Genomic DNA, 26,811 nt, shown 5'->3' with positions numbered 1-26,811 from the left:
ATGGAAAAAGTCCCGCGTTCTTTGATTGTTTATAAGCAGCTGCACTTCCCTGCCCCGCGCCCCTCCGCTTCAGCTTTCCCTTTAAACGAGTTGCTCTTCATTAAAAGTGTGATACAAGAAGGATCCTCGGGTGGTGTCCGTTCTTCCCTGCTGGTCAGGGGTGCCGGGCGCCGCAGGTGTGGGCTCGGTGCCGGGGACGCTCGTGGAGGACCCCAAAACCCTGGGCTCCTGCAGGCAGGTGTGGGCTCGGTGCCGGGGACGCTCGTGGAGGACCCCAGACCCTGGGCTCCTGCAGGCAGGTGTGGGCTCTGTGCAGGGGACGCTCGTGGAGGACACCAGACCCTGGGCTCCTGCAGGCAGGTGTGGGCTCTGTGCAGGGGACGCTCGTGGAGGACACCAGACCCTGGGTGCCTGCAGGCAGGTGTGGGCTCGGTGCAGGGGACGCTCGTGGAGGACACCAGACCCTGGGTGCCTGCAGGCAGGTGTGGGCTCGGTGCAGGGGACGCTCGTGGAGGACCCTAGACCCAGGGCGCCTGCAGGCAGCTGTGGGCATGGAGGGCCACTGGTCCCTGCAGTGCTTTTCAGGGGGAGGGGGCTCCCCCCGGCCTCCTGTGTGCGGCTCCCACCCATCTCAAGGTACCCATGCAACAGCCTGCACAGGCGCCTCACCAGCTCCAGACACGGGGCCATCTCCCTCCTCCTGGAGCCTCAGCCTCATATCCACCCCCTGAAGTCGGGACCGGCCAGGGAGACTCGCCGCCGTCGTCTGAGACTGAGCTACTCCAGAGGAAAGGCAGCCATAGAGAGTGGGCATGGGACAGGGGCTGCGGCCGCAGCCTTGGCTCGAGGCCTCAAACCTGCCCACTGGGGGTTGCAGTCCTTGCAAGATCGAAGGGACAGCCAGCTTGGCTCCCCAAGCTTTGTGGGAAGGGGGACGTAGCACTACCCAGAGGCTCCCGGACCTAGTCAAGTTCATGGGGTGAAAAGGTGATCCCGAGTCTGGACAGGCAGATGGCACGGCCGTGCTGGCAGCTGTGTCCCCAGGAATACGTGCGCAAGGGCTGTCCCAATGGGAAGCTCATGCGCGTCACTTCCCGGCCCCACACCTGTCAGAGGCCACGCAGCTCTCGCTGCTGCTCAACGGTCTCTGCTGGCCCTGGGGAGCAGATGGCGGTGAGCGCAGCTCTCAGGTGCACACGGGTGTGTGCATGTGCACTCCTGCCCTGGGTCTTCGAAGGGGCCGTGGCCTGGTCGAGGGCAGCAGGGAGGAGCGGTGAGAGCGAGACCCCCACCCTCCCAGGCTCCGTGGGACAGGGCAGCTGTGATGCCTGGAGCTAATGCTGTGCCTGACCTCTGGGTTCGTCCTTTGCCAGCTGGGGCTGGGTGTGGGGGCCCCCGACATGGCCAGCCAGGGGCAGGCGAGATCCCTCAACCCCTCTGGGAGGGCGCTCCAGCTCTGGAACCTCTTGCACCCAGCTGAAGCAGCCGGTTGCCATGAGAGCAGGAGGATGTGTCCTGTGAGAGCAGGGAGACCCGCCTCTGCTGGGGCTCCACGGGGACCCCAAGTGTGGAGAATGCAGACAAGGAGCTGGGTTTCTAATTTAATTTAATGAATTCAACTTTACATCAAGATGGCCTGTGCGGCAGTGAGTGGCGCCATGCTGGACGGTGCAGCCTGAGGTCTTGGAAGGACAGTGGGCCTTTGGTGACCACAGGATTCAGTCTTCACTCTGGAAGGGGAATCTGAGGCCCGACAGTCTGTGCTTTTGTAGCCTGAACTCAGGCCCCATGGGTCTGACAATGTCAACTTCACATACACAAAGCCACAGGACAGTAGGGTAAGAGGGCCACACTGCCGGAGGCCACGAGTTCCAGTCTTCACGTCCTCGCAGACATGGGCTTGTGTGGACAGTAGTGCCAGGGGGCTGGTGGGCGTGGGCTCTGAGGACTTCGGCCTCTAGATGTGAACCATGTGCTACCCACTTTATTCTTTAGGTATAGGTAATATTTTTCAGACTATCAACAGCACACTGGTGCAGATGGAGACCTGAAGACCCGCCAGGCAGCAGCGTGGACACCCCTAAGGTACCTGACCGTGTCCTGGGGGGCCCAGACAAGAGCAGCGGGCTTGGGCTCCGGTGCTCCCTCCATGTCTCACAATAACCAGCAACAATTCGGGAAGACCGTGTGGCAAGGTTTAATAGTTATCGCTGGCCTCTCCGAATGGCGTGGCATCACATAGGAGCACCACCCGGGCCTGCGGATGCCATCGGTGGAGACCGCCCCACGGTGAGGCCAGCGGGAGGCTGGGAGGCTCTTGAGAGGCGCGGGGTCAGGCGAGGAGTGGCGCGGGCTCAGAACCGGACGAACGTGGCGTCGATCTGCCGCACGGAGGGGAGGGCGAGCATGACCTTGCGCCGGTACTGGGGGTCCTTCTGCAGGGGGTTGCGCTCCAGGTAGACGGCCTCCAGACCCCGTGCCCCCTTCAGCTCCTCCAGATCACCCCAGCTCTCCAGGAGGTTGTCGTTCATCTGGGGTAGACACAGGCACGGCCTTGAGCCACCAGACAGCCCCGGGCTGGCACCCTGGGCTGGAGGAGGCAAGCGGAGGTGGGTGCACCAGGCTGCCCCTAAAGCCCGCCGGGCGTGGTGATGGGGCAGCCGGCACCTCGGGGACCCCCACCCCCAGCTCTCAGGGCTCCCTGGCAGAGCCTCAAGTGGAACCAAGGCGCTGCCCCCTGGGGCTCCACCCGGTCCAGGGCAGAAGCACTGGTCTGGTCTCACCCGGGGCTCCTGGTGCTACAGACAGGAGCTGAGAAAGGCTTGGTTCTCAGCGTCCATTCCACAGGTGAGGCTGCGACTGCAGTGCCCAGGCCCCTCCAGGGAGGCCTGTGTGAACACCCCACCCTCTCCCAGCCCCCTCCACGAGGGCCTGTGTGAGCACCCCACCCTCTCCCAGCCCCCTCCACGAGGGCCTGTGTGAGCACCCCACCCTCTCCCAGCCCCCTCCACGAGGGCCTGTGTGAGCACCCCACCCTCTCCCAGCCCCCTCCACGAGGGCCTGTGTGAGCACCCCACCCTCTCCCAGCCCCCTCCACGAGGGCCTGTGTGAGCACCCCACCCTCTCCCAGCCCCCTCCACGAGGGCCTGTGTGAACACCCCACCCTCTCCCAGTCCCCTCCACGAGGGCCTGTGTGAACACCCCACCCTCTCCCAGTCCCCTCCACGAGGGCCTGTGTGAACACCCCACCCTCTCCCAGTCCCCTCCACGAGGGCCTGTGTGAACACCCCACCCTCTCCCAGTCCCCTCCACGAGGGCCTGTGTGAACACCCCACCCTCTCCCAGTCCCCTCCACGAGGGCCTGTGTGAGCACCCCACCCTCTCCCAGCCCCCTCCACGAGGGCCTGTGTGAACACTCCACCCTCTCCCAGTCCCCTCCACGAGGGCCTGTGTGAACACCCCACCCTCTCCCAGTCCCCTCCACGAGGGCCTGTGTGAACACCCCACCCTCTCCCAGTCCCTCCAGGGAGGCCTGTGTGAACACCCCACCCTCTCCCAGCCCCCTCCACGAAGGCCTGTGTGAACACCCCACTCTCCCAGTCCCCCCCACGAAGGCCTGTGTGAACACCCCACCCTCTCCCAGTCCCTCCAGGGAGGCCTGTGTGAACACCCCACCCTCTCCCAGCCCCCTCCACGAGGGCCTGTGTGAACACCCCACCCTCTCCCAGTCCCTCCAGGGAGGCCTGTGTGAACACCCCACCCTCTCCCAGCCCCCTCCACGAAGGCCTGTGTGAACACCCCACCCTCTCCCAGTCCCTCCAGGGAGGCCTGTGTGAACACCCCACTCTCTCTCAGTCCCCTCCATGAAGGCTTGTGTGAACACTTCACACTGGTGATTCCCACCAACCACAGGGGCCAAGACACAGTGCCTGGGGCTTACAGCAGGGCGCCCTGACTGGAGCCAGGCTGGCGAGGAGGGAGGGCCTTCCCCTTGGCAGCACCCTCCATCCCCAAATGGCCCATCACCGTCTAGGGACATGTGTGACTCTAGGCTGGATGACTTTTGGGGACTACAGCACTACATACAGCCTGTGTGAGACCCACTCAAGGAAGACAGCTCCGAAAAACACCGGAGGCATGAAGAGTGCTGGCAAGTGTCTAACAACCTGAAAAATCTCAGGAACAAGGAAAGCCACTTTCTGGGCATGGTGGTATGGCACCACGGCATGTCTGGTGCAGAGCTGGCGCCAAAGTGAGTGTGCTGGAAACACAACACCGTGCTTCTGATGACCACTGCAAAATGTTTTTTGTTGCTGCTGTTGGCCTTGGGGCTTAACCTCAGGGCCTAAGCAAGCACTGTCCCTGAGCGTTTCTGCTCGGTAACACTTCTGGTTTTAAGGTGATTAACTGGAGGTAGTTTTATAGACTGTCCTGCCTGGGCTTTCAACTGCGATCCTCGGACTGCAGCTTCCTGAGTAGCTAGGATTACAGATGTGACCTACCAGTGCCCAGCTCCCCCTCTATTATTATTATTTGAGTGGGTGGGGCGGGTCATGGGGCGTGAACTCTGGGCTTGGGTGTTGTCCCTGAGCTCTTCAGCTCAAGGATACCACCCTATTCCTTGAGTCTCTGCCCCACTTCCCTGGAGATAAGAGTCGCATTCTTCAGTGTCGAGGCTGGCTTTGAACCTCAGTCCTCAGATCTCAGCCTCTTGATTAGCTAGGATTACAAGCCTGAGCCACTGTGCCCAGCTATTATTATTATTAGTTGGTCATGGGGCTTAAATTCAGGGTCTGGATGCTGTCCCTGAACCTCTTTCTGCTCAAGGATACTGCTTTACCACTTGAGCCACAACTCCACCTGATTCTTTTTGCAGCTGTTGGTCATGGGGTTTGAACTCTGGGCTGGAGCTCATCAGCTCAAGGCTAGTGCCCTACCACTTTGGTTAATTGGTGAGAAGAGCTCATAACCTTTCATGCCCAGGCTTGAAGCCTCAGTCTTCAGTTTTCAGCCACTGGCACATGACCACTGTCGTCTTTTATCATGCGAACTGTTTTTTATGAAGTTCCTCCTCAGTGGCTTTCCTCACCAGGAAGGTAGGGAAAACTGCCATCCCCACCAAGTGCTGTGACAATCAGATGACATGAAGAGCAGTCCAGATGCCATAAAGCCACCCCCCAGTTCTGAACATTTGTATGGTCCTGTTCCGGTGGTTATGGCGCAGACCTCCGCCATGGGCCTCAGCACAGGCTCTGGCCAGCCTACCCATTTTCCGTCAGTGATGGGGCCTTATTTGGCCCCTGGCTGCAGTCTCAGCACTGTGCCCATGCTCAGCCATGCTGAGTTGCCTGGCTTCTTTGGAACTAGCTGCAGACCAACCCAAGCAGCCTGCAGCAGCAACATGTCCTTCAGAGTGGGCTGCAGGAGACAGCCCTGGCTCATGAGAGCTCGGGTCTTTACCACGGCCACCGTTCTGGGCGGCCCAGACTGCCACGGACCGGACCGTTACTCTTAATAAAGGTGTCTGGACAATGTCAAAGCAAGACATGCAGGAAGAGCCTTGGGTGGGCTTTTAAGATGAGAAAAGGAAAATACGCACTCCTTCTAGTATGCCAGGCTGTATCTGTAAGGAATATACTCAAAAACCTGGCTGCCACACCACACAGAGACCAGGACTTCTGAACGATCTGTACCACTTGAAATCTCACCCAGGTACAGTCCCTGCCCTGGGAGATGACGGGGCTTCAGACTAGCTGTGGCAGCAGATGCCACTGCTCTGGCATCTCTGAGCAGCCAGTCTACTCCACACAAACACACGGAATCCAGCCTCAGCACACAACGTCTTGGCATCAAGGCTTCCGGGACGGAAGCTTGGCATTCATTCATGTCTTTCACTCAATGGGACCAGGATGGCCAAAGGACCATCAGTCACCGCAAGAATGACTTACCCAGAATTCTTGCAGTTCTGTTAGATGGCTGACATTTTCAATCTTTTTGATTCTATTTGACGCAATGTCCAACATTGTGAGTTTGTTCTAAAATAAGGAAACAAAATTTCCCCCGGATTACTATAGTTCTATTTCTATTGCATTCTTGGTGTTCTGATTCCAAATCCTCCCAAGTTTTAGGGGAAATGTTTAAAGTCTCAAATAAAATAAAACACACACACACACTTAAGTACCTGGCCAGTGGCCTACAGAATCCAAAGTGCTAATGGCATGGCAGGCGTGCCCAACGACCAGCACCACACCAGCTCCAGGCACACTGGCCAGGGCATGTGGCCGAGTCAGGCCACATACCAAGCCACATGGTCCCCATCATATCTGTGTACAGATGCCAACTCCTTCAAACCAATTTTTTCTTTTTCTTTTTCCCAGTCATGGGGATTGAACTCAGGGCCCGGGCATTGTCCCTGAGCTTCTTTTGTTCAAGGCCAGTGTTTCACCACTTGAGCCACAGTAACACCTCTGGCTTTCTGGGTAGTTTATTAGAGATAAGAACCTTATGGGGGGCTGGGAGTTTGGCCTGGTGGTAGAGTGCTTGCCTAGCATGAACGAAGACCCGGGTTCAATTCCTCGGCACCACATACATAGAAAAAAGCTGGAAGTGATGCTGAGGCTCAAGTGGTAGAGCTCTAGCCTTGAGAAAGTCCAAGGACAGTGCTCAGGCCCTGAGCTCAAGCCCAGGACTGGCAAAAAAAAAAAAAAAAAACAAAAAAAAAACCTTATGGACTGTGTCGCCCGCTGGCTTTGGATCAGGATCCTCAGACCTCAGCCTCCTGAAGAGTTAGGATGGCAAGTGTGAGCCAGCGTGCCCGGCTCTGCAAACCATTTCACCTGGCTGCCACAGCCATGTACACGCCAAGTATGGAGCATGCTGGAGCCTGCCGGATGGAAGTTCAGGGGTCTCAGAAGGTAGCAGAGGGAAGGCAGCAGCCAGGACAGGCAAGGCTGTGCCAGGCAGGGCTCACTGGCGGCAGGCCTACCACATTCTGTGGTGTCTCTCTGCACAAGCCTAGGACTGGCAGAAACTCACTAAAGTTCAAGCCCCGGGGCTCGGGTATGGGACAGAGTGCTAGTGGGTCCCAAATTCCAAGGTCAGGCACTGTGTTATACACGCAGGTATACTGAGACGTGTGAAGAGGTGGGTGATCTGAAAGCTCACTGAGAAGCAAACCAGAAAGGATTGCTTTAAGAAATAAAAAGAAGGGGCTGGGAGTTTGGCCTAGTGGTAGAGTGCTTGCCTAGCATGCACGAAGACCCAGGTTCGATTCCTCCGTACCACATACATAGAGAAAAAAGCCAGAAGTGGTGCTGTGGTTCAAGTGGTGGAGCTCTAGCCTTGAGAAAGTCCAAGGACAGTGCTCAGACCCTGAGCTCAAACCCCAGGGCTGGCATGAAAAAATAAAAGAAAAAGAAAAAGGAGGGCCATGAGTACGGCTTAGTGGGAGAGTGCTTATCTAGCATGCAGGAAGTCCTGGGTTTGATTCTTCGGTATCCACATACACAGAAAAAGCCACAAGTGGTGCTATGGCTCTACCCTTGAGAAAGCCCAAGGACAGTGCTCAGGCCCTCAGTTCTAGCTCCATGACTGGCAAAAACTAAAAAAAATAAATAGAAAAAATGTTGGTGGCTCATGCCTATAATCCTAGCTACTTAGGAGCCTGAGATCTAAGGGTTGCAGGTTGAAGCCAGACTGGATAGGAAAGTCTAAAACTCTTCTCTCAAATAAACTATCAAAAAGCTGAAGGTGGAGACGTGGCTCCAGTGGTAGAATGCCAAGCAGGACCACAGACTAATGGAGAGGACGCCCCGGGGCACCAGAGGCAGCTCAAGGAGATGGGCGCCATGGACCCTGGGGAGGAGGGGCTGTTTGATAAATGGTGCAGGGACAGGCATTTGCCATTGGGGAAAAAAGGAGCCTAGTCTTTCACCATGAAGACAAATTTCTGATCAATTAAGAGTGAACACTCCCCTACAATAAAACACAATTAAAAACAAAGTTAAAACTTAGATTACAACGAATGCTGTGGATCAGGGGGCTTGAACTCGGCCTGGGCGCTGTCCCTGAGCCCTTTAGCTCAAGGCTACCACCCTACCCTTGAGCCAAGCCCCACTTCCCTAAAGGTTAGAGATAAGAGTCTCAGGTCCTTCGGTGTCCAGGCTGGCTTTGAACCTTGATCCTCAGACCTCAGCCTCCTGAGTAGCTAGGATGACAGGCGTAAGCCACCGCGCCCAGCTGACGGGAATACTTTTTGTTTTTCCACGTTTAAGGCTTAGGACCAGGATCATGGTGTGTGAGACCCACTCTGCGAATTCACCACGGCTTATTTCTGCACCCAGGTCCTAGTGGGCGGGAGCAGGAGGACCAGGGCTCCCTGACAGTGTGCACATCCTTCTTGCTCTCACCCTGTATCACAGAAGCAAACACCTGCTGCACATGCCCATTCCACGCTGGGGGACGCGACTAAACTTCCCGTACGCACACCTCCACGTATTTTCTACAGATGCTGGTAAAATGAAATTCAGAACAGCGTTTTCCCCCTCTGGAAGAACCTTATCAATTACTGAACTAGACTGAGCTCAGGCACAAAGGGCAAAGGACCCTATATTGAGATTGAAGCACAATCTTCCCAGGAACAAAGAGCAACCCATCAGATGAGCTCTCAAACAGAAGAGACAACCAGAACCCCCAGGAAAACTGAATGAGACCAAGTACTTTATTTGTCTTGAATCCTGCACTGAGGAAAAGCAGGTAGAGCTGAATGTCGGGGGGGACGGGGAGGGGGGGGGGGACTGGTCCCTATCAGAAAAGCTCTTCTGGAGCAAGAGAGCTAGGAGAGAGCAGGAAGAACAGGATGGGCTGGCCAAGGGCAGGCAGGGAGAGGGAGAGGGAGAGGGAGAGATCTCTAGGACTCCAGAACAACTGGGCTAGGAGACAGGTGTGCATGAGTGCACACACACACACAAGCATGCACGCACACACGCACTGCCTCCTCAAGAACAGCTGAGCCACGCATGCCCTGTGGACCGGGGGCGGAGGCTGAGAAAGCTGAACGAGTGGTCAGCAGCGGAGAGTGGCAGGAGGGACTTTTCAACCCCCCCCAGCAGGGAGCGTCTGCACACCTGTGCTGACATCCTACTCTCCAAGCCAGAAGGTGCCAGCTGTTTCACACACTCAGGGCAGTGGTCCATGGCTCAGCTGGCATCTTGTCTTCAAGACAGAAAGGCTCGTGGCAGGGCATCCACCTAAGACCAGCCTTGGAGAGCAGGGACTGCCGGCTACCAAAGACCCCACTCCTAGACAAACCAACCATTGGGTGCTTACATTGTTCTCAAGGCCCTCGATCACCTCGATGCCGTTGTGGCTGAGGTACAGCTCCCGGAGGTTCACCAGGCTCTGCAGACCCTCAATCTTCGTCAGCCGGTTGCTCTGCAAAAGGAAGCATTGACAGCCATCAGAGAGCCATGCAGAAGAAAGCACTGCAATGGCATCTGGGAAAATAAGCTCTCTATTATTTTGAAGAATCCAAAAAACAGGCATTTCCCTTCAGATGTGCTGGAACGGGAATCGTGCAGCCTGTCACACTGGAGGTTCTTTGACCTCTACCACAACAACCTCAATAGCAGGTGAAGAAGGACAGGTGATGAACGGTCGGACTGTCTACAACTATGAAAACAGAACAGAGCCTGGTTAGAGAAGGGAGTTGGACAGAGAGGTAAGATGGTTAATTGCAATACATTGTTATCATGTGAAAATGTAACCAATGAAATCCCTACTGTTTATAAGCTAAGACAATTTAAAAAGGAAAAAAAAAAATGGCTCAGGAGCTTGGCCTAGTGGTAAGGCATGCACGAAGACCCAGGCTCGATTCCTCGGCACCGCATGCATAGAGAAAGCTGGAAGTGGCACTGTGTCTCAAGTGGCAGAGCTCTAGTCTTGAGAAAGCCCAAGGACAATGCAGAGGCCCTGAGTTCAAGCCCTCACACTTGGCAAAAAAAAAGGGAAAAAAAAAATCCCTCTCTTTTAGATACACTTGAAGCAGATTTACTTGAATAATGTAGTAATTTTTTTTTTGGTCAGTCATGGGGTTTGAACTCTGAGCCTGGGCACTGTCCCTGAGCTCTTCAGCTCAAGGCTATCGTTCTACTCCTAATATAATAATTAAAAAAAGTCACACATAGAGAATATTTTAGGGATAAGATTTTTTTTTTTTAAACCATATTTTCTTTTGTCTCTCCTTTTTTGGTACTGGGTATTGAACCGAGGACATTGCCCTTGCGAGGCAAGCGCTTTGCCAGTGAGCTACAACCCAGCCCGAGAATATTTTAAAATTAAGAGATTCTTTTTTTTTTTTTTTGTCAGTTGTGGGGCTTGAATTTGGGGTCTGAGCATTCACTGAACTATTTTGCTCAAGGTTAGCAGTCTATGACTTTGAGATACAAGGCCATGTCCAGTTTTGTTTTGTTTTGTTCTTTCTCTGGAGATAAGAGTCTCAAAAATTTGCCCAGGCTGGCTTTGAGCTGTGACCCTCAGATCTCAGTCTCCTAAGTAGCTAGGATGACAGGCGTGAGCTACCAGCACCTGGTTGAAAACAATCTTAATTCTTTTATGTTTTTTTTTTAATCGGTGGTAGGACTTCAACTTTGGGCCTGGGTGCTGTCCCTGAGCTCATGGCTACCGCCCTATCTCTGGGCCTGGGTGTTGTTCTTGAACTCTTCAGCTCAAGGTACTGCTCTACCCCTTGAGCCACAGCACCATTTGATTTTTTTTTCTGGTGATTAGAGACTTTTTAGTGTCCCAGCTTGGTTCTGAACCTCTATCCTCAGATCTCAGCCCCCTGAGTTGCTAGGATTACAAGCATGAGCCTCAGCACCCGGCCAAAACATTCTTATTTCTCTTAGAGAATGTTACAACTTAGATCCAAAGAATTTTTTTTTTGTGGGTATTTTTTGGGGGCCAGTCTTGGGGCTTGAACTCAGGGCCTGGGCACTGCCCTTGGGTTTTCTCAAGAGCTCTACCACTTGAACCATAGCAGTACTTCCAGCTTTTTTTTCCCCCCTGTGTATGTGGTACTATGGAATTGAACCCTGGTCTTCATGCATGGTAGGCAAGCACTTTACCACTAGGTCAAACTCCCGCACCCCCCACCCCCAAGAATTTATTTTCCAAAGAAAAAAAAATTTTTTTTGATTGGTTGTGAAGCTTGAACTCTTGGCCTGGGCACTGTCTCTGAGCAATTCAGCTCAAGGCTAGCCTTGTAACACTTTGAGTTACAGAGCCACTTCTGGTTTTCTGGTGGTTAACTGGAGAGAATAGTCTCAAAGACTTTCACATCCAGGGGCCGGGAGTTTGGCCTAGTGTTAGAGTGCTTGCCTAGCATGCATGAAGACCCGGGTTTGATTTCTCGGTACCACATATATAGCAAAAAGCCAGAAGTGGTGCTGTGGCTCAAGTGGTAGAGCCCTATCCTTGAGAAAATCCAGGGACAGTGCTCAGGCCCTGAGCTCATGCCCAGGACTGGGAAACAAACAAAAAAAAAAAGACTTTCACATTCAGGCTGGCTTTTTCAGATCTCAGCCGCTAAGTAGCCACCAACACCCAGCAAAACTTTTTTGTTTGCCAGTCCTGGAGCTGAAACTCAGGGCCTGAGCACTATCCATGGGCTTGCTCAAGGCTAGCACTCTACCACGTGAGCCACAGCACCATTTCCAGTTTTTTATATGTATTTGGTACCAAGGAATCAAACCTGGGTCTTTGTGCATGCTAGGCAAGCACCCTACCACTCCTGGCCTGTCGGCACCCCTCCCCTTTTTTTTGTTGGTTGTGGGGCATGAATTCTGTGCCTTGGCACTGTCCTCAGGCTCTACATCTCAAGGCTACAGCCCTACCCCTTGATCCACAGTGCCATTTCCAGTTTTCTAGTGGTTAACTGGAGATAAGAGTCTCAAGGCCTTTAGTACCCGGGCTGGCACTGAGCTACAATCCTCAGATCTCAGCCTCCTGAGTAGCGGGGTTTACAGGTGTGAGACACTGTACCCAGCTCTTTTTTTTTTTTAGAGATCTCATGTGCCTCAACCGTCAACGGTAGTGAACCCAGGTATACAGTCACATGTCTCCAGGTGGGATTCCACTAAGTTGCTTTACACAGAAAAGGCCAACTAACAGGAGCCAACACGCCCTGCAGGGCTGCCGGATTCCAGGGCTGAGCTCAGCACAGCCATGAGGACAGATTCCCCAGCTCCTCACACTTCAAGAGGGCAGACGGGAACATATGTTCTGAGCAAGACTTTGATAACTTACTCAGCTGTTCATGGGAGAAGACAGACAGCCCTTAGAGAAGAAATTTTTGCCAAAGTCAATTCATACCTGTAACCCTAGCTACTCAAGACGCTGAGACCTGGAAAATCTCAAACTGAAGTCAGCCTAAGCAGAAAAGTCCTTGAAATTCTTTTCCCAATTACCAGTAAAATGGTGGACTGGAGAAACTGCTCAAGTGGTAGAGCATCAACTGTTAGCAAGCAAGCTGAGTGAAGAGTATGAGGCCCTGATTTAAGCCTTAGTACTGGCAAACACACATAGAGAATGAAATTAAAATAAAAAATAAAAAGGTGAGCCAGACACCAGTGGATTATTTCTGTAATCCTAGGTGTTCAGGAGGTTGAGCTGTGATGATTGAAGTTCAAAGCTAGTGTGGGCAAAAAAGCCCTTAACTTCTTTTTTTTTTTTTTTTTTTTTTGCCAGTCCTGGCCTTGAACTCAAGGCCTGAGCATTATCCCTGGGCTTAAGGCAAGAGTTCTACCACTTGAGCCACAGCATCACCTCTGGCTTTTTTCTATGTATGTAGTACTGAGGAATTGAACCTATGTCTTTGTGCATGCTAGGCAAGTACTCTACCACTAGGCCAAACTCCCGGCCCAAGCCCTTGACTTTTTTTTTTTTTTTTGTGGGTTATAGGGCTTGATCTCAGCCTGGGTGCTGTCCCTGAGCTCTTCAGCTCAAGGCTAACACCCTACCCTTGAGCCAAGCCCCACTTCCCATTTTCTAGAGGTTAATTGGAGATAAGAGTCTCAGGTCCTTTTGTGCCTGGGCTGGCTTTGAACCTTGATCCTCAGATCTCAGCCTCCTGAGTAGCTAGGATTACAGGAGTGAGCCACTGCACTTGGCTCCAAGACCTTAACTTTTATCTCCAGTTAACTAACAAAAAGCTGAAAGAGTGAGGCATAGAGTTCAAGCCCCAATTAAAAATAAAAAGTAAAAAGAGTAGAACAAAAATTAAATGGTAAACTATAACTAGATCTTAATAAATCACAATTAAAAATGATACAAAAAGAATAAAATTTCACTAGGTGCTGGTGGCGCACACCTGTAATCCTAATTATTCAAGAGGCTAAGATCTGATGTTTAAAGTTTTAAGCCAGCTGAGTCAGGAAAGCCTGTAAGACTTGTTTTGTTTTGTTTCTGTCAGTTGTGGGGCTTGAACTTAGTGCCTGGGCACTGTCATTGAGCCTCTCTGTGTTCAAGGATAGCATAGCATTGCTTCTAGTTTTTGATTGGTTAATTGGAGATATGAGTCTCTACCCCAGCTGGCTTGGAAATGGGATCCTCAGATCTCAGTCTTAGTAGCTAGGATAATACACATGAGCTACCAGCACCCTGTACCTGTGAGTCTCTTATCTGCAATTAACCATTGGAACACCAGAAATGAAGCTGTGACTCAAAGTGGTAGAGTGCTAGCCTTGCGCAATAGAGCTCAGGACAGTGCCTCAAAACTGACAAAATAAAATCACATTTCAGGTCGACACATGTCTGGAGTCTATCTCAATGACTGACAGTAAGACTAGAAATTTGTGGCTGGCCATCCTCTCCGCACTCGGAAGGCTGGGCAGGAGGACCGCGTGTGAAGCCAGCCTGCGCGACCCAGCCAGGTCCACTGGCGTATGGCTGCTGGCCAGGGGGCCATGGTGGCAGGAATTGGGGAAGGCTCAGTACCTGCATGCTGAGGACTGTCAGGTTGGTCAGTGCATCCAGGTTCTGAAGTTTAGTAATTTTGTTTTTCCCCAGAAACAAACTCTCCAGACTGGTTAATGTGTCGATATTTTCAATTGCCTGTGAAAAGGATGGACAGTGGTCACACTGTGGCCAGCACGCTGAGCCAGGTAAAAGAAGGGTCCTAGGCTGAAGAAATGGTGATCTAGAGAGATGCCCAGCTCCGCGACACTGTTTCCTATCTGTTCAGGGAATCTTCCAGTGAAACATGTGGAAAGTAAAGTAGTCCTGAAAGTACAAATATGGACCCCACGGAGTGCTGGACAGTCCAAGACCTTGCTTGGGCTTACAACCCTCCTCACTCTGTCAGTGCTTAGGCTGCATCTGGGGAGCAGGACAACAGTTTAAGAGGATCTCCTAACCCCTACTTTTTCTACCTGAGCTGGTATGACACCTGACTCAGCCTCTGACAGACACACTCCCAAGGAAGCAGGATGCGGGAACGTGGCCCCAAGTGCTAGCATGCTGGCGTGCCCTTGAGGATGCTGGGGCTTTCTGTTCCCTGTGCCCCTCCCCGTGTCTCCTCCACTGCTCCCTTGATGTCCCTGTGTACTCTTCTATTCAACCTGAATCCCAGGCAGGGATCAAACCTCCTGTGCGGTCCCCGTGGTGCCTTCTGTGTGGCAGGTTAGTTAATGGTCGAGAACAGGCCTCTCAATTTCCCTCCTCTACTTCGGCTGGTGTTCTCTTTGGAACAACAGAGGAAGACCTATTCGTAAGTGGAGGTGCCTGCAGGGCCTGCCAGCTGAGGTAGCACCTATCTCAACCACCATGACCGACTTGATGTATCTCGCTGGGGTAGCCAGCACTAATGATGAGCCACTTCGTTCTGCAATACTCTAAGGGACAGGTGTGAGGGAGGAGAGGAGCCTAGCACACTGCTCTGGGGCGGGCTTCTGAGGGTGCACAGGGCACCTTGCTGAGCCTGAGAAAGCTACCACGAGCAAGGTTCAAACACAAAGGAATGGGGCTGCCATGGAGCATGGCTGGAACGGCCCGAAGCAGGGTCAGGATGGGTGAACAACAACTGAAATCCCCATGCAGAAACAGACCAGAATACTATATGGCCTGCACCCTTACTAATACTGACTTCCAATGAGCACTTTGCTCCAGAAAGTTCCTATGCTATGCTCCTGTGAAAAATCTAGGCAACAGGCTGGGAATTTTGCTCAGTGTGCGAAGCCCTGAGTCTGAGCCAAGCCTGTGGCCTGGATGTACCCCTCGTTACTGGCACTTGGGCCATAATACACCTACCCGGATGCGGTTAGAGCCCAGCTCCAGCATCTGCAGTTGATGTAAGCTGCTTATGTTCTCTATTTTATTGATTTTATTGTTGACCAAGAAGAGTTTTTTCAGCCTCGTCAATTTGTCAATCCCTTCAATGTTTCTCAGTAGATTAAAAGAAATATCTAGAATCCTGGGAGCAAGCAGAACATTTATTTTTATTTGAGTAGGGTCTGCTTCACTTGGCAGTGGCATCCTACCCAGGGACAGGTCACTGTGGAGACCTGATTACCACCCTGCCACCTAGCTCACGCAACGGGGGCAAAAATCAGGGTTCATTCATTCCTGTGCCCACAGGAGGACTTAGCCTTCTGCACTGCACACAGAAGTGACCTGACATAGACTCAACTAAGGGACTGGGAGTGTGGCCTAGTGGTAGAGTGCTTGCCTAGCATGCACAAAGCCCTGGGTTCAATTCTCAGTACCACATACACAGAAAAAGCCAGGAGTGATGCTGTGGCTCAAGTGGTAGAGTGCTAGCCTTGAACGAAAGTGCTCAAGGACAGTGTGTAGGCCCAGAGTTCAAGCCCCAGGAATGGCAAAAAGAAAGAAAGTCAACTAGAATCAAAATCAACAAAATCTACAAGTGGAAGGAATGCTGTTAACTTATATCCATATCTCAGCTACTGGGGAGGCTGAGATTTGAAGACCCAGGTTTAATACCATCCCAGGAAGGAAGGTCTATGAAATCTTATCCCCAGTTAAATCACAAAAAATGCTGGAAGTGGTACTGTGGCTCAAGTGGTCGAGTGCTCGCCTTGAGCAAAAAAGCTCAGAGGCAGTGTGAGGACCAGAATCTGAGCATCAGGACCAGCAAAACAAAGCAAAACAAAAAAAAGACTAGAGGTGTGGCTCAAGAGGTTCTGCTTGTCTAGCAAGCATGAACCCTTCAGTCCAAAATCCCAGTACTACTACTACTACTATTAAAAGGAAACCAAGGCTGTCCAACAAGCCCATAATGTGTATGAAGCTGCCCTGCCCTCCTGGAGCCCGGGATGCAGCTGGCAGACCTTGAGTCCCAATTCCTCTGGGCCTGCTGACTTACTCCAATTCCGTCAGCGCCTCCAAGTTTTCAATTTTCTTGATCTGGTTGTCGTAGAGATCCAGCTCTCGAAGACTCTGCAGTTCCTCAAGGTTCTCAATGCATTTGATTAAGTTCTGACGAAGGCAAAGTGTCTGGGGAGGGAAAGAAGACTGACACAGGCAACAAGACACAGGATCTCCTTTCTAACTAGAGAACATTCTTCTCCCATTGTTTCCCAGAAAGGCTGTGAGCAGGTGAGCAAAGGTGTGAAGCTAAACTTGCCCCTGCCCCACTTAAGGGCAGGCAGAGGCCCAAAAGGAAGCTGCAGTCCCCATAGCGAGCACAGCTACTCTGGGATGGAGGCCTCCATCAGGCTAAAGTGAGTACCAAGCCTTGGTAGATGAAGGGAACTCAGTAGGCTCATTTTAAGCAGTAAAGTGAACTGAGAGCGGAAGACTGTGAGCACTCTAGTGAAAGGAGCTCAGAGGCAAAGCTATGTGTTCCAGGATGCTGAAAATACCCGCCTTCCAGTGACAAGGGAGCACAGGTCAACACCTTCCCCAGGTGGGAAGCATCCCACTCACCTTTACTTTCTTCAGCACCTCAAAGCCTTCAATCTTCCCAATTCGATAGTGGTTCAAATCTACATCCTGAAACATAGAACTCAAGTTCAGCTGCAGCCAGCGGCAGGCCTGCTTCCTGGACAGGAGCTATTTATTAGCAGCTGCCACTAGGGAAGAGAAGGGGAGAGGAGAGGAGGGAAGGGGGAGGGAGGGAAGGGACACTGCACCACATCAGGTCTGTGACTGGCAGATTATGGTAAAACAGCTGAGTTGCCAGGTACTCTTTAGTTTAGGTCTGATTTGCATATTTCATATAAATCAGACCCTTAAAATGACTGGAAAGTGACACCTTTCTCTAGCTTCCTAGCCCCTGAGGCACAGGGGACAAGCATCTCACTGTGTACTAATAAGGACCTTGTGACCAGTTGTGAGTGTGGGAGAGAAATATAATCAGCAGTCCGTCATTCCTTATCGGACCCCTGGCTGCTGGGTGCATGCACGCTGCTCTTACGAGGTTGGGGATGTGAAGTCCAATTGTGTCACACGGTCCTGGATGGTTAAATGGGATTCCCATTGCTGGTATGAAAGCGATAAAAAGGCAGGCAGGCAGACTTCAGTGACTTCACGACAGGCCCTCCTGAGGATGGGCCAAGAGCCAGGGGCCGTGTTACCACAACTGAGGCTGGTTTGACAGGCAGTGTTACCTCTGCATCTCGGTCCAGGTTAATGGTTTCCATATCCACAGCTAGTTCATGTTCCTCTGAAAACAGGAGAAAGAAAAAAAGCCCATTCAGAACTATTCCTTTGACGAGAGGCACTAGTCCAGGTCCTGGTAAAGAGCTGCCATTTCAGTCGGATGTCAAGACCTACAGCCCATGGACACCTCCGTGCTGCGGGCTCCTAGGGAGACCAGCAGGGCCACACCTGAACATTCTCAATTTTCTGAAGTCAGCCTTGGCAAAAGTCTCCAAATTTCCATTTGAGCCCCTGAATTCCCGAAGGAAGGAAAGTACGATGTGACATTACAGTGGCAACGAGGTGGAGGGGCTGCCTGGGTGGTGCTGAGTGTGGTCACTGCTGGGAAGCTGGCCGCTGAGCTGCTGCTGCCTTCCTGGAACCCACATACCAGCAGCGGCCTGTGTGGGTTTCCTTCTTATGTGTGGCAGAAAATCAGGCCAGAACGCTCAGCATATCACATGCTCTCTGAGATGTGCCTTTTATTATGCTGGAAAGTAGCCTGATGTCTACAAATGCTGTCTCTCCAAAGAGCAAAACAACATGAAGCAGAGCTCAACAGATAGGATCAAAGAGCCCTAATGAATAATTTAAACACACGTCTTCAGTAGAAGCTTGGTGAACTAACTTCAGCAGAGAGCCAACATCTGGATTTCATGACTACACTCCAAAGAACCAGCTTCCTCTGTTTGGGAGGAAGGGTTGGAGGGGGAGGGGAAAGGACTGAAAACCACTTTCATGGCTGCCATTGACAGTCTTAAATTAGCAGTCTCATCTTTTCTTTCTTTTTTTGTCAGTCATGGGACTTGAACTCTGGGCCTAGGCACAGTCCCTGAGCGCTTCAGTTCAAGGCTAGAGCTCCACCACTTGGGCCACAGCACCACTTCTGGTGGAATCAAACACTGATCTTTGTGCATGTTAGGCAAGTGCTCTACCACTACGCCAAACTCCCTGCCCAAAATGTTTTGTTTGGTCATGGGGCTTGAACTCCAGGCCTGGGTGCTGTTCCCGAGCTCTTCTGCTCAAGGCTAACACACTGAACCACAACACCACTTCCACCTTTTCTTCTTGGCCTGAAAGGTTGTTATATAGCTCAGTCTGGTGTCAAATTAACTATGTAACAAAGTCTGGCCTTAAACTCTTGGTCTTTCTGCCTCAGCCTCTGAAGAGCATGCATGTGTCACCATGTCCAGCTCCACAGACGGTATTTCTTTCTTATTTTTCTTCTTCTTCTTTTTGGGCCAGTCCTGGGGCTTGATCTCAGGGCCTACGCACTGTCCTTGGGCTTTCTCAAGACTAGAGCTCTACCATCTGAGCAAGAGCACCATTTTTAGCTTTTTCTCTATATGAGGTAACAAGGAATCAAACCAGGGTCTTCATGTGTGCTAGGCAGGCACTCTTACCACTAGGCCACACTCCCGGCCACAGATGGTATTTCTTTACAGTTAGCTGACAATGGACTGCTCGTCTCAGGCTGCTTCTCCGGGTCTATCCTCAAGATGTTCTCTTTCCTTTATTTTCTGAAAACCAGCCTGTTACGCTCTCACCTGGGCTCTTCTGTCTAAGTGCCTTAAAAAGCAAACCAGTACTTGCTTCTGCAGTGGGTCTGTCCCCCACCACCTAGGACCGCATGTTCCCGGCTGGTTCACCCAACATGTGACCTGTCTGGGGTCAACCTGCTCAGTGACTGAAGGCCTCAGAGGGAACCAGACATGAACCAGCCTAACAAAGAAGTAATGGTCCTGTGTGGCTGAATTTCCTTGGTGATCATTTGGAGGTACTGGAGCTTTCATCTCAGAGCCTTATGCTTACAGGCAGGCGTTCTACCAATTTTGAGCCACACCCTGGCCCTTTTGGGTTTTAGTTGTATTTTCTGCTTTTTGTTTTTTTCGAAAGGTTTTGCATTTCTGGCCCTGAACAGTGATACTATGCCTTCTGTGTTGCTAGGGTTCCAGGTGCACACACACCATCATGCCTAGTTATTTAAGCAAGAGGCTGTCTTGCTTACTCATGGTTCTGGCTGGCTTCAACCCTGTAATCTTCTACCTACTGAGCAGCTGTACCACCTACCACCCTGTCCAGCACTTAACTGACTTTTCATGATGACTCTGCTTTTTGGTGCCAGTCCTAGAGCTTGAACTTAGGGTCTTGGCACTGTCCCTGAGCTCTTGTACTCAAGACCGGTGCTTAATCATTTGAGCCACAATTCCACTTCTGGCTTTTTTAGTGTTTAATTGGAGGTAACAGTCTCACAGACTTGGCACTGTGATCCTCAGATCTCAGCATCTTGAGTAGCTAGGGTTACAGGTAAACTACCAGTGCCCAATTCATGATGACTTTTATACAATGATCAACAACGGTCAGTTTAAAAGTGTTATTTACTATACTTTACCCGTAACTTTATAGGAGACTAACCTAAAAATGAAATAAAAGGAATTGTACCTATCCATGAGACAGACCCAACTGTCCCATCTCCCAAAGACAGCACTAACGCAGTGTTAAAGATAGCATTATAATTAAGGTAGGAGGCCCAGGATTCATTGGAAGGATCCTGGGAGACTAACAGGGGAAGGCGGTGCTAGATCGGGCCGGGCGGTCCCAGACTCCATAAGACTTGAGGGCCCTGTCTGCAGTACAGCCAGCCCAAGATGCAGGGTACACAGCTAGAGGGATCCCGTCCGCAGTCTACCCACCACAGCTGCTCTCTCCCCCTATCTGAACTGTCCACTGAACATGAAGCATTTTCTGGTTATGTTCATTCATATTTTTTAAAGAAAGTGATAAAAAAAATTACAGTCAGGGAAAGTATGGTAAAAAATAATGGCTAACCTATTTGAATTTGTTTGAACTAAGACGAATAATGCCGGGCACTGGTGGGTTACACCTGTAACTCCAGCTATTCAGGAAGCTGAGATCCTCTGGCAGGAAGGTCCGAGAGGCTCTTATCACCAATAAACTACTCAGAAAAGCCCAAAGCGACACTGTGGTTCAAGTGGTAGAGTGCTAGTCTTTTTTTTTTTTTTTGCCAGTCCTGGGCTTGAGCTCAGGGCCTGAGCACTGTCCTTGGACTTTCTCAAGGCTAGAGCTCTACCACTTGAGCCTCAGCACCACTTCCGACTTTTTTCTATGTATGTGGTACCGAGGAATCGAACCCGGGTCTTCATGCATGCTAGGCAAGTGCTCTACCACTAGGCCAAACTCCCGGCCCTAGAGTGCTAGTCTTAAGCACAAAGAACTTCAGGAACAGCATCTAGGCCTGAGTTCAAGCCCCAGAAACAAAAACAAAAACAACAACAACAACAACAACCACACTTACATAACTACAAATATGAATACATTTCAATTTTTATAAGAAGTGGAAAGACTTGTTCAGAGAGAACCAGGATGTGTTCTAGTCTTCTGGAGGAGACAGCCTGGGATTTAGGCAAGGTAAGCTCTCATTCTACTGGCTTTCCTTGCAGTACATGTGCTCTGGCAAGCAAGACAAACCTTATTCTCACCTGTCACAAACCACAGTCCTGTTACCAGCAGAATGACATTGCCAGCAAAGATAGGAAGCTCAGCAGAGTTCAGTTCCAAGCCCCAAGTCCTCCATGGCCACCCAATATCTCAGCCATGCACACGTGAGCTTCTCTTGGACTAAGCCAAGTGAGGAATACTGTGCCCATGCCCTTGGCCCACCCATACCACCTCAGAGCGCTGATGCTTAAGTTCTAAGACAGGAATTACGGGCACTTTTGTGGTGATCTCTTCTTTCCTGAAAATTCAGTTACCATAGTTACCAATCATCTTTGCTGGCAAAGACAGTACAATGCTATTTTGAAAATCAGCTATGTGTTAAAGAACATTTTTTATAAGATTAATGCATGATTATGAATACCTGAACAATTCAGTGCTTAGAGATCTATAAAGTGCAGAAGGCAGAGGGTCCTTAGCAAATTGGCTGTTAGAAAGACCCTCCGCAAGGTTGATGTGTTCTGTTTTTTAGGCAGTAAAGCTACATATTCACCTTTAATTGAAAAGAAGATTTCTGGTTGAGTACCGGTCACTCATGCCTCTAATCCTAGCTACTCATAAGGCTGAGATCTGAGGATTACCATTTGAAGTCAGCTATGGTAGACAAATCTGTGACTCTAATTAGCTAGCAAAAACAAAGTAGACATAGAAGTCAAATGGTAGAGTACCAACCTTCTAGCAAAAAAGCCCAACGAGAGTGTGAGGCTATGAGTTCAAGTCCCAGGACTGCCAAAAAAGAAAAAAAAATCTACACACATCTTCTCCAGTCCTGGGTCTTGAACTCAGGGCCTGGGCACTGTCCTTGGGTTTCTCAAGGCTAGAGTTCTACCACTTGAGTCACAGAACCACTTCTGGCTTTTTCTATGTCTTGGAACAGAGGAATCAAACTCGGGTCTTCTTTCATGCTAGGCAAGCACCCTACCACTAGGCCAAATGCCAAGCCCTCCTGCTTAGAATTTTTTTTGCCAGTCCTGGGGCTGGAACTCAGTCTGGGTGCTGTCCCTAAGCTTCTTCCACTCAAGGTTAGCGCTCTACATATTCAACCACAGCACCACTCCCGGCTTTTTCCATGTTTACTTAAGAGTCTCATGGCCTTTCCTGCCCAGGTTGGCTTTGAACCACAATCCTCAGGTCTCAGCTTCCTGAGTAGTGAGGATTACAGGTGTCAGCCACCAGCAGCACATGGCCTGCTTAGAATTTTTTTTAACCTACTAATAATCAATTTTGGATATGTTTCTGTGTTCATATGGCTTCTCTCATTTTTTTTCCCCATGTAAACTGACTCTCCTAAGCAAATAAACAAAATGGCATGAGGCATTATAGGAGTGAATAAGAAGCCACCAGAGGAAGCTATTCGACTAATTCACCACCAAATAATCTTCCTAGCATCCATACATTTGGAAGCTGATTCTCAAGCCTGCAGAAACGTATTGGGATTGGAAGTGGCTCCTGTCGGAGTTGGCTGTAAGAGACTGCTGCTGGGGCAGGAGCGGAAGCACAGCAATCACCCCATCACATTTCTTCAAGTCAGGTGCTGCACTCGGGGTTCTGCTCCAGGTGGTACACCAGGGTCAACCTTCTCAGGAGTAGTCACTGCCATCAGTGACAACACTGCACACCTCTGCAAGGGCCCCAAGTGAGCACGGAGGGAGTGGCCCAAGTGCACACTCACCTGCTCCAGCCTGCTGCAGCCAGGACTGTCACACACCGCCTGAGGAACCATGTGCAGCACAACCACCGCCTCCCACCCACACACTCCCCTTCTCAGTGAGCTGGAGGTTCTTAACAGCACCCAGTACCTTCCGTGTTCTCGTCTCCCCGCTCCACTCCATCCTTCAGGCTCTGCTGGCTGAGGTCTGCCACAATGCCGCTGCTGTGCTTCTTTCCCTCCTCATCACCAGACTCTTCCGATTCAACCTTCCTGTCAACTGAACGCACACCTGTCATGAAAATCCATGTCCACTTTATGTGACTTTCTGAAGAACGTATGAGAAACTAACACCCAAATGAAAGTCAGCACAGCTTCATTCAGAACTAGTGTTGAATTTAGCTTTGACTACCTCCATGTCCCCGCACTATTTAAGGCATATCCTGGCAGGGAGAACTAGGGCGGAGCGTGGAGGCCACAGGGATGACAGGTAACTCACCCTTCCTACCCCTGGGTGGCTGGTGAGGAACTGCCGAGTACAAAGGAAGCCTTAGGAGCATCTGTGGTCAGATGCTCTACTGGCAGCATGGAGAGCAGAACCTCCTGGTATCTTTTACTTCTGACCATAGAAGGGACTACTGTGACCCTTCAGCCACATCGTCCAGCCACATCTCACTATCCATTTGGCCCAGTTCATAGGCTCATATCCTTAAAGAAATCAAGACTAACCATCACTGTGAAAAGGCACAAGAGCAACTGCCAGGGTATGGCATACAGGATAATTTAGCAAATGAGCAACAAGGAGCACAAAGACCCAGGTTCTGGGTCACAGCCCATGCACCTCCTCCAGGAGGTGCTAAAGAATAGGAGTCCAAGTGCAATGTTTGACTATGGTGAGGGTGGCAGAGAGAGGCTAGAGCCTGGGACTGTCAGTTAATACTCAAGAAAGTAACTATGGGGCTGGGCACAGTGAGCTGACAGGCAGTCAAATCTCCAAAAAGAAGGTCAGAGTGACTGCACTGATGGTGGGAACAAAGGTGTCAAAGCTCTGGAGCTGTTGAAGCAGTGAAAATGTCAGAGCTAATAACCATGTGGGAGTAGAATGAAGAAAAGCTTGGCTTTTGTATTTGCCCTTTATCAAGAGATGGAATAGTGGAAGAGAATCAGGAGTGGGATGGATGAGTGTGGAGAAGGGGAAAGAGCCACTTTCAGGTTCCAAAAGATTCAAGGGTATCAACGAGCACGACCCCCAGTCTAACTTTCTGTGTTACAAACAAGTATCACTCCATACCATTTGCTTTCGTCTGGGTTTTCTTCCTATGGAATGTTAGTGGATTCCCCCCCTGCATCCTACCTGCTCCCAACCTGGTTGGCAGGGGCACTGGCATCACGCCCAAACTTGCCAGCTGCCTCCTCCAGGACCTTCTCCCCTATCACTTTTCACATGAAGAGTGCTTCCTGTGAAAGCACTCAACCGGGGAAGCAAAAGCCACTTAGGCATTCCACTCAAGAGATTCAAGTGGTTCTCTAATTGGGGGGGGGGGGGAGGGAAGAGAGAGAGGGAGAGGGGGAGGATTGTGACTTCTGGAATGGAGCTAGTAGCATCTGGATACTCAGAGTCTAGCAATTCTCCAATTGGGTGTATGTGTGTGTGGTGTGTATATGTGCATATGTGTGGGGTATGTGTGTGTACTTGTGTGGTGTGTGTGTGTGGTGTGTGTGTGTGTGGTGTATGTGTGGGGGGTATGTGTGTGTGTGTATGTGTGTGGTGTGTGTATGTATGTGTGTGTATGTATGTGTGGTGTGTATATGTGCATGTGGGGGGGTATGTGTGTGTACTTGTGTGGTGTGTGTGTATGTATGTGTGTGTGGTGCATGTGTATGTGTGCATGTATGTGTGTGTACATGTGTGTGGTGCATGTGTATGTGTACATGTGTGTATGCGTATGTGTACATGTGTGTATGTGTGTGGTATATATGTGTGGTGTGTGTGCATGTGTGGTGTATGTGTGTGTGGTGTGCGTGTGGTGCATGTGTATGTGTGTGTACATGTGTGGTGTGTGTATGTATGTGTGTAGTGTGTGTGTATGTGTGCGTGTATGTGCGTGTATGTGTGTGTGGTGCATGTGTATGTGTGTATGTGTGGTGTATGTGTGTGTGGTGTATATGTGTGGTGTGTGTGCATGTGTGGTGTGTGTGTGTATACGTGTGTGGTGTGTATATGTGTGTGTGTGGTGTCTATGTGTGGTATATGTGTGTGTGCATGTGTATACATGTGTGGTGTGTGTGGTGTATATGTGTGGTGTGTGTGTGTGTGGTGTGTGTATGTGTGTGTACGTGTGTGGTGCATGTGTGTGTATGTGTGCGTGTGCATGTGTATACGTGTGTGGTGTATGTGTGTGTGGTGTGTGTGTGCATGTGTATACGTGTGTGGTGTGTGTATGTGTGTGTGTGGTGTATATGTGTGGTGTGTGTGTATGTGTGGTGTGTGTATACGTGTGTGTGTGGTGCGTGTGTATGTGTGCATGTGTGTGCATGTGTATACGTGTGTGGTGTGTGTGTACGTGTGTGTGGTGCATGTGTATGTGTGCATGTGTGGTGTGTGTGTATGTATGTGTATGTGTGCATGTGTGTGTGCATGTGTATACGTGTGTGGTGTGTGTACGTGTGTGTGGTGCATGTGTATGTGTGCATGTGTGGTGTGTGTATGTGTGTGTGGTGTATATGTGTGGTGTGTGTGTATGTATGTGTGTGTGGTGCATGTGTGTGTGCATGTGTATACGTGTGTGGTGTGTGTACGTGTGTGTGGTGCATGTGTATGTGTGCATGTGTGGTGTGTGTGTATGTGTGTGTACGTGTGTGTGGTGCATGTGTATGTGTGCATGTGTGGTGTGTGTGTACGTGTGTGTGGTGCATGTGTATGTGTGCATGTGTGGTGTGTGTATGTGTGTGTGGTGTATATGTGTGGTGTGTGTGTATGTATGTGTGTGTGGTGCATGTGTATGTGTGTGTGCATGTGTATACGTGTGTGGTGTGTGTACGTGTGTGTGGTGCATGTGTATGTGTGCATGTGTGGTGTGTGTATGTGTGTGTGGTGTATATGTGTGGTGTGTGTGTATGTATGTGTGTGTACGTGTGTGTGGTGCATGTGTATGTGTGTGCACGCGCGCGCGCACGTCCACCGGACTCTAATTCTGCACGTAAGAACGATGCCTAGAAGCGCAGAGGGCCGGGACGGGTTAGATGCGCGCCTATAACCCTGCCGAGCGGAAGGGAGGAGGAAAGCTGAGTAACCCGCGGCTGCGGGGCCCGAGGGCTCCGGCTCCCGCATCCTGGCCGTGCCGGGGCCCACGCGCTCTCAGGGGCCCTCCACGCGCCGCGAGGACACGGCACGGCGGCGCCCGCAGGCCCCGCGGCCCCGCCTGTCAATCTCCGAGGTTCGCGGCGGGCGCCCGCTTCGCCGTCTGCTCGCCGGCTCCCCGGCCCCGGCGGGCTGGCGCCACGCTCGGCCCGGACGCTGCAGCCCTCGGGCCTCCCCCGCCCCCGCCGGCCCGCTGACAGCGGCCGCGGTGCCCAGCGCCTCTTGGGCGAGGGGCCGTGCGAACCCGCCGCCCCCTCCCGCCGTGCCGGGGCCGCCCCCGAGAGCCGCTCACCCTCCATCATCTCCTGCGACTGTTGCTGCCCGGCGCCGCGCTCAGCCGCCATATTGGCTGCGCCTCCCCCTTCCGGAACCTGTCGCCTCAGGGCCCTCGGCCAATCAGAGCTTCCAGCCCCGGCCCGGCCAGCCAATAGGAGCCAGGGCGCCCTCCGAGCCAGTGCGCCTGCTCGGGCGCAGCGCCTCCTGGGAGTCGTAGTTCCGGCGAGCCGGGAACTGGAGCGGCGCGGGAGCGAGGCGGGGCGGGGGCGAGGCGGGGCGGGTCCCGAGGCCCCGGCTCGAGCCCTCGTCGTCCGGGCCCGGACGAGCGGGGAGGCGTGGCGCGGCGGCACGTGCC

General features: G+C 51.6%; 1 protein-coding gene across 2 annotated transcripts; it reads right to left on the bottom strand.

The window, feature by feature from the left end:
• Positions 1–1,595: 1,595 nt before the first annotated feature.
• On the bottom strand, positions 1,596–26,580 carry Ppp1r7 (protein phosphatase 1 regulatory subunit 7). 2 transcript variants are annotated; one of them, XM_090355184.1, is made up of 10 exons: positions 26,473–26,580; positions 22,971–23,099; positions 17,625–17,680; positions 16,942–17,007; positions 16,379–16,509; positions 15,304–15,466; positions 13,993–14,109; positions 9,328–9,432; positions 5,949–6,035; positions 1,596–2,531 (listed from the first exon to the last, which is right to left on the bottom strand). In XM_090355184.1, exons 1-10 carry the CDS (start codon positions 26,522–26,524, stop codon positions 2,355–2,357), a joined length of 1,083 nt encoding a protein of 360 aa, XP_090211310.1. In that variant the 5' UTR covers positions 26,525–26,580; the 3' UTR covers positions 1,596–2,354. The 2 variants fall into 2 exon arrangements, with proteins under 2 accessions (XP_090211310.1, XP_090211309.1); XM_090355183.1 differs by having other exon boundaries at positions 22,971–23,111; positions 26,473–26,570.
• Positions 26,581–26,811: the final 231 nt, after the last annotated feature.

This window comes from Megascapheus bottae, chromosome 21 (assembly GCF_031878675.1).
Source record: "Megascapheus bottae isolate mThoBot1 chromosome 21, mThoBot2.hap1, whole genome shotgun sequence".
In the NCBI taxonomy this organism is placed as follows: domain Eukaryota; kingdom Metazoa; phylum Chordata; class Mammalia; order Rodentia; family Geomyidae; genus Megascapheus; species Megascapheus bottae.
Note: the sequence above shows the minus strand (reverse complement) of the source record. Positions and strands in the feature narration are given on the sequence as shown.

Excerpts from the sequence above, each read along its gene's own strand:
- Ppp1r7 (XM_090355183.1), bottom strand. The coding sequence starts at position 26,524 with ATGGCGGCTGAGCGCGGCGCCGGGCAGCAACAGTCGCAGGAGATGATG. Across the intron at positions 17,681-22,970 it reads GGGAGACGAGAACACGGAAG|AGGAACATGAACTAGCTGTG; the intron begins GTACTGGGTGCT and ends TCCTGTTTTCAG. Across the intron at positions 16,510-16,941 it reads AGGTGCTGAAGAAAGTAAAG|ACACTTTGCCTTCGTCAGAA; the intron begins GTGAGTGGGATG and ends TTCCCTCCCCAG.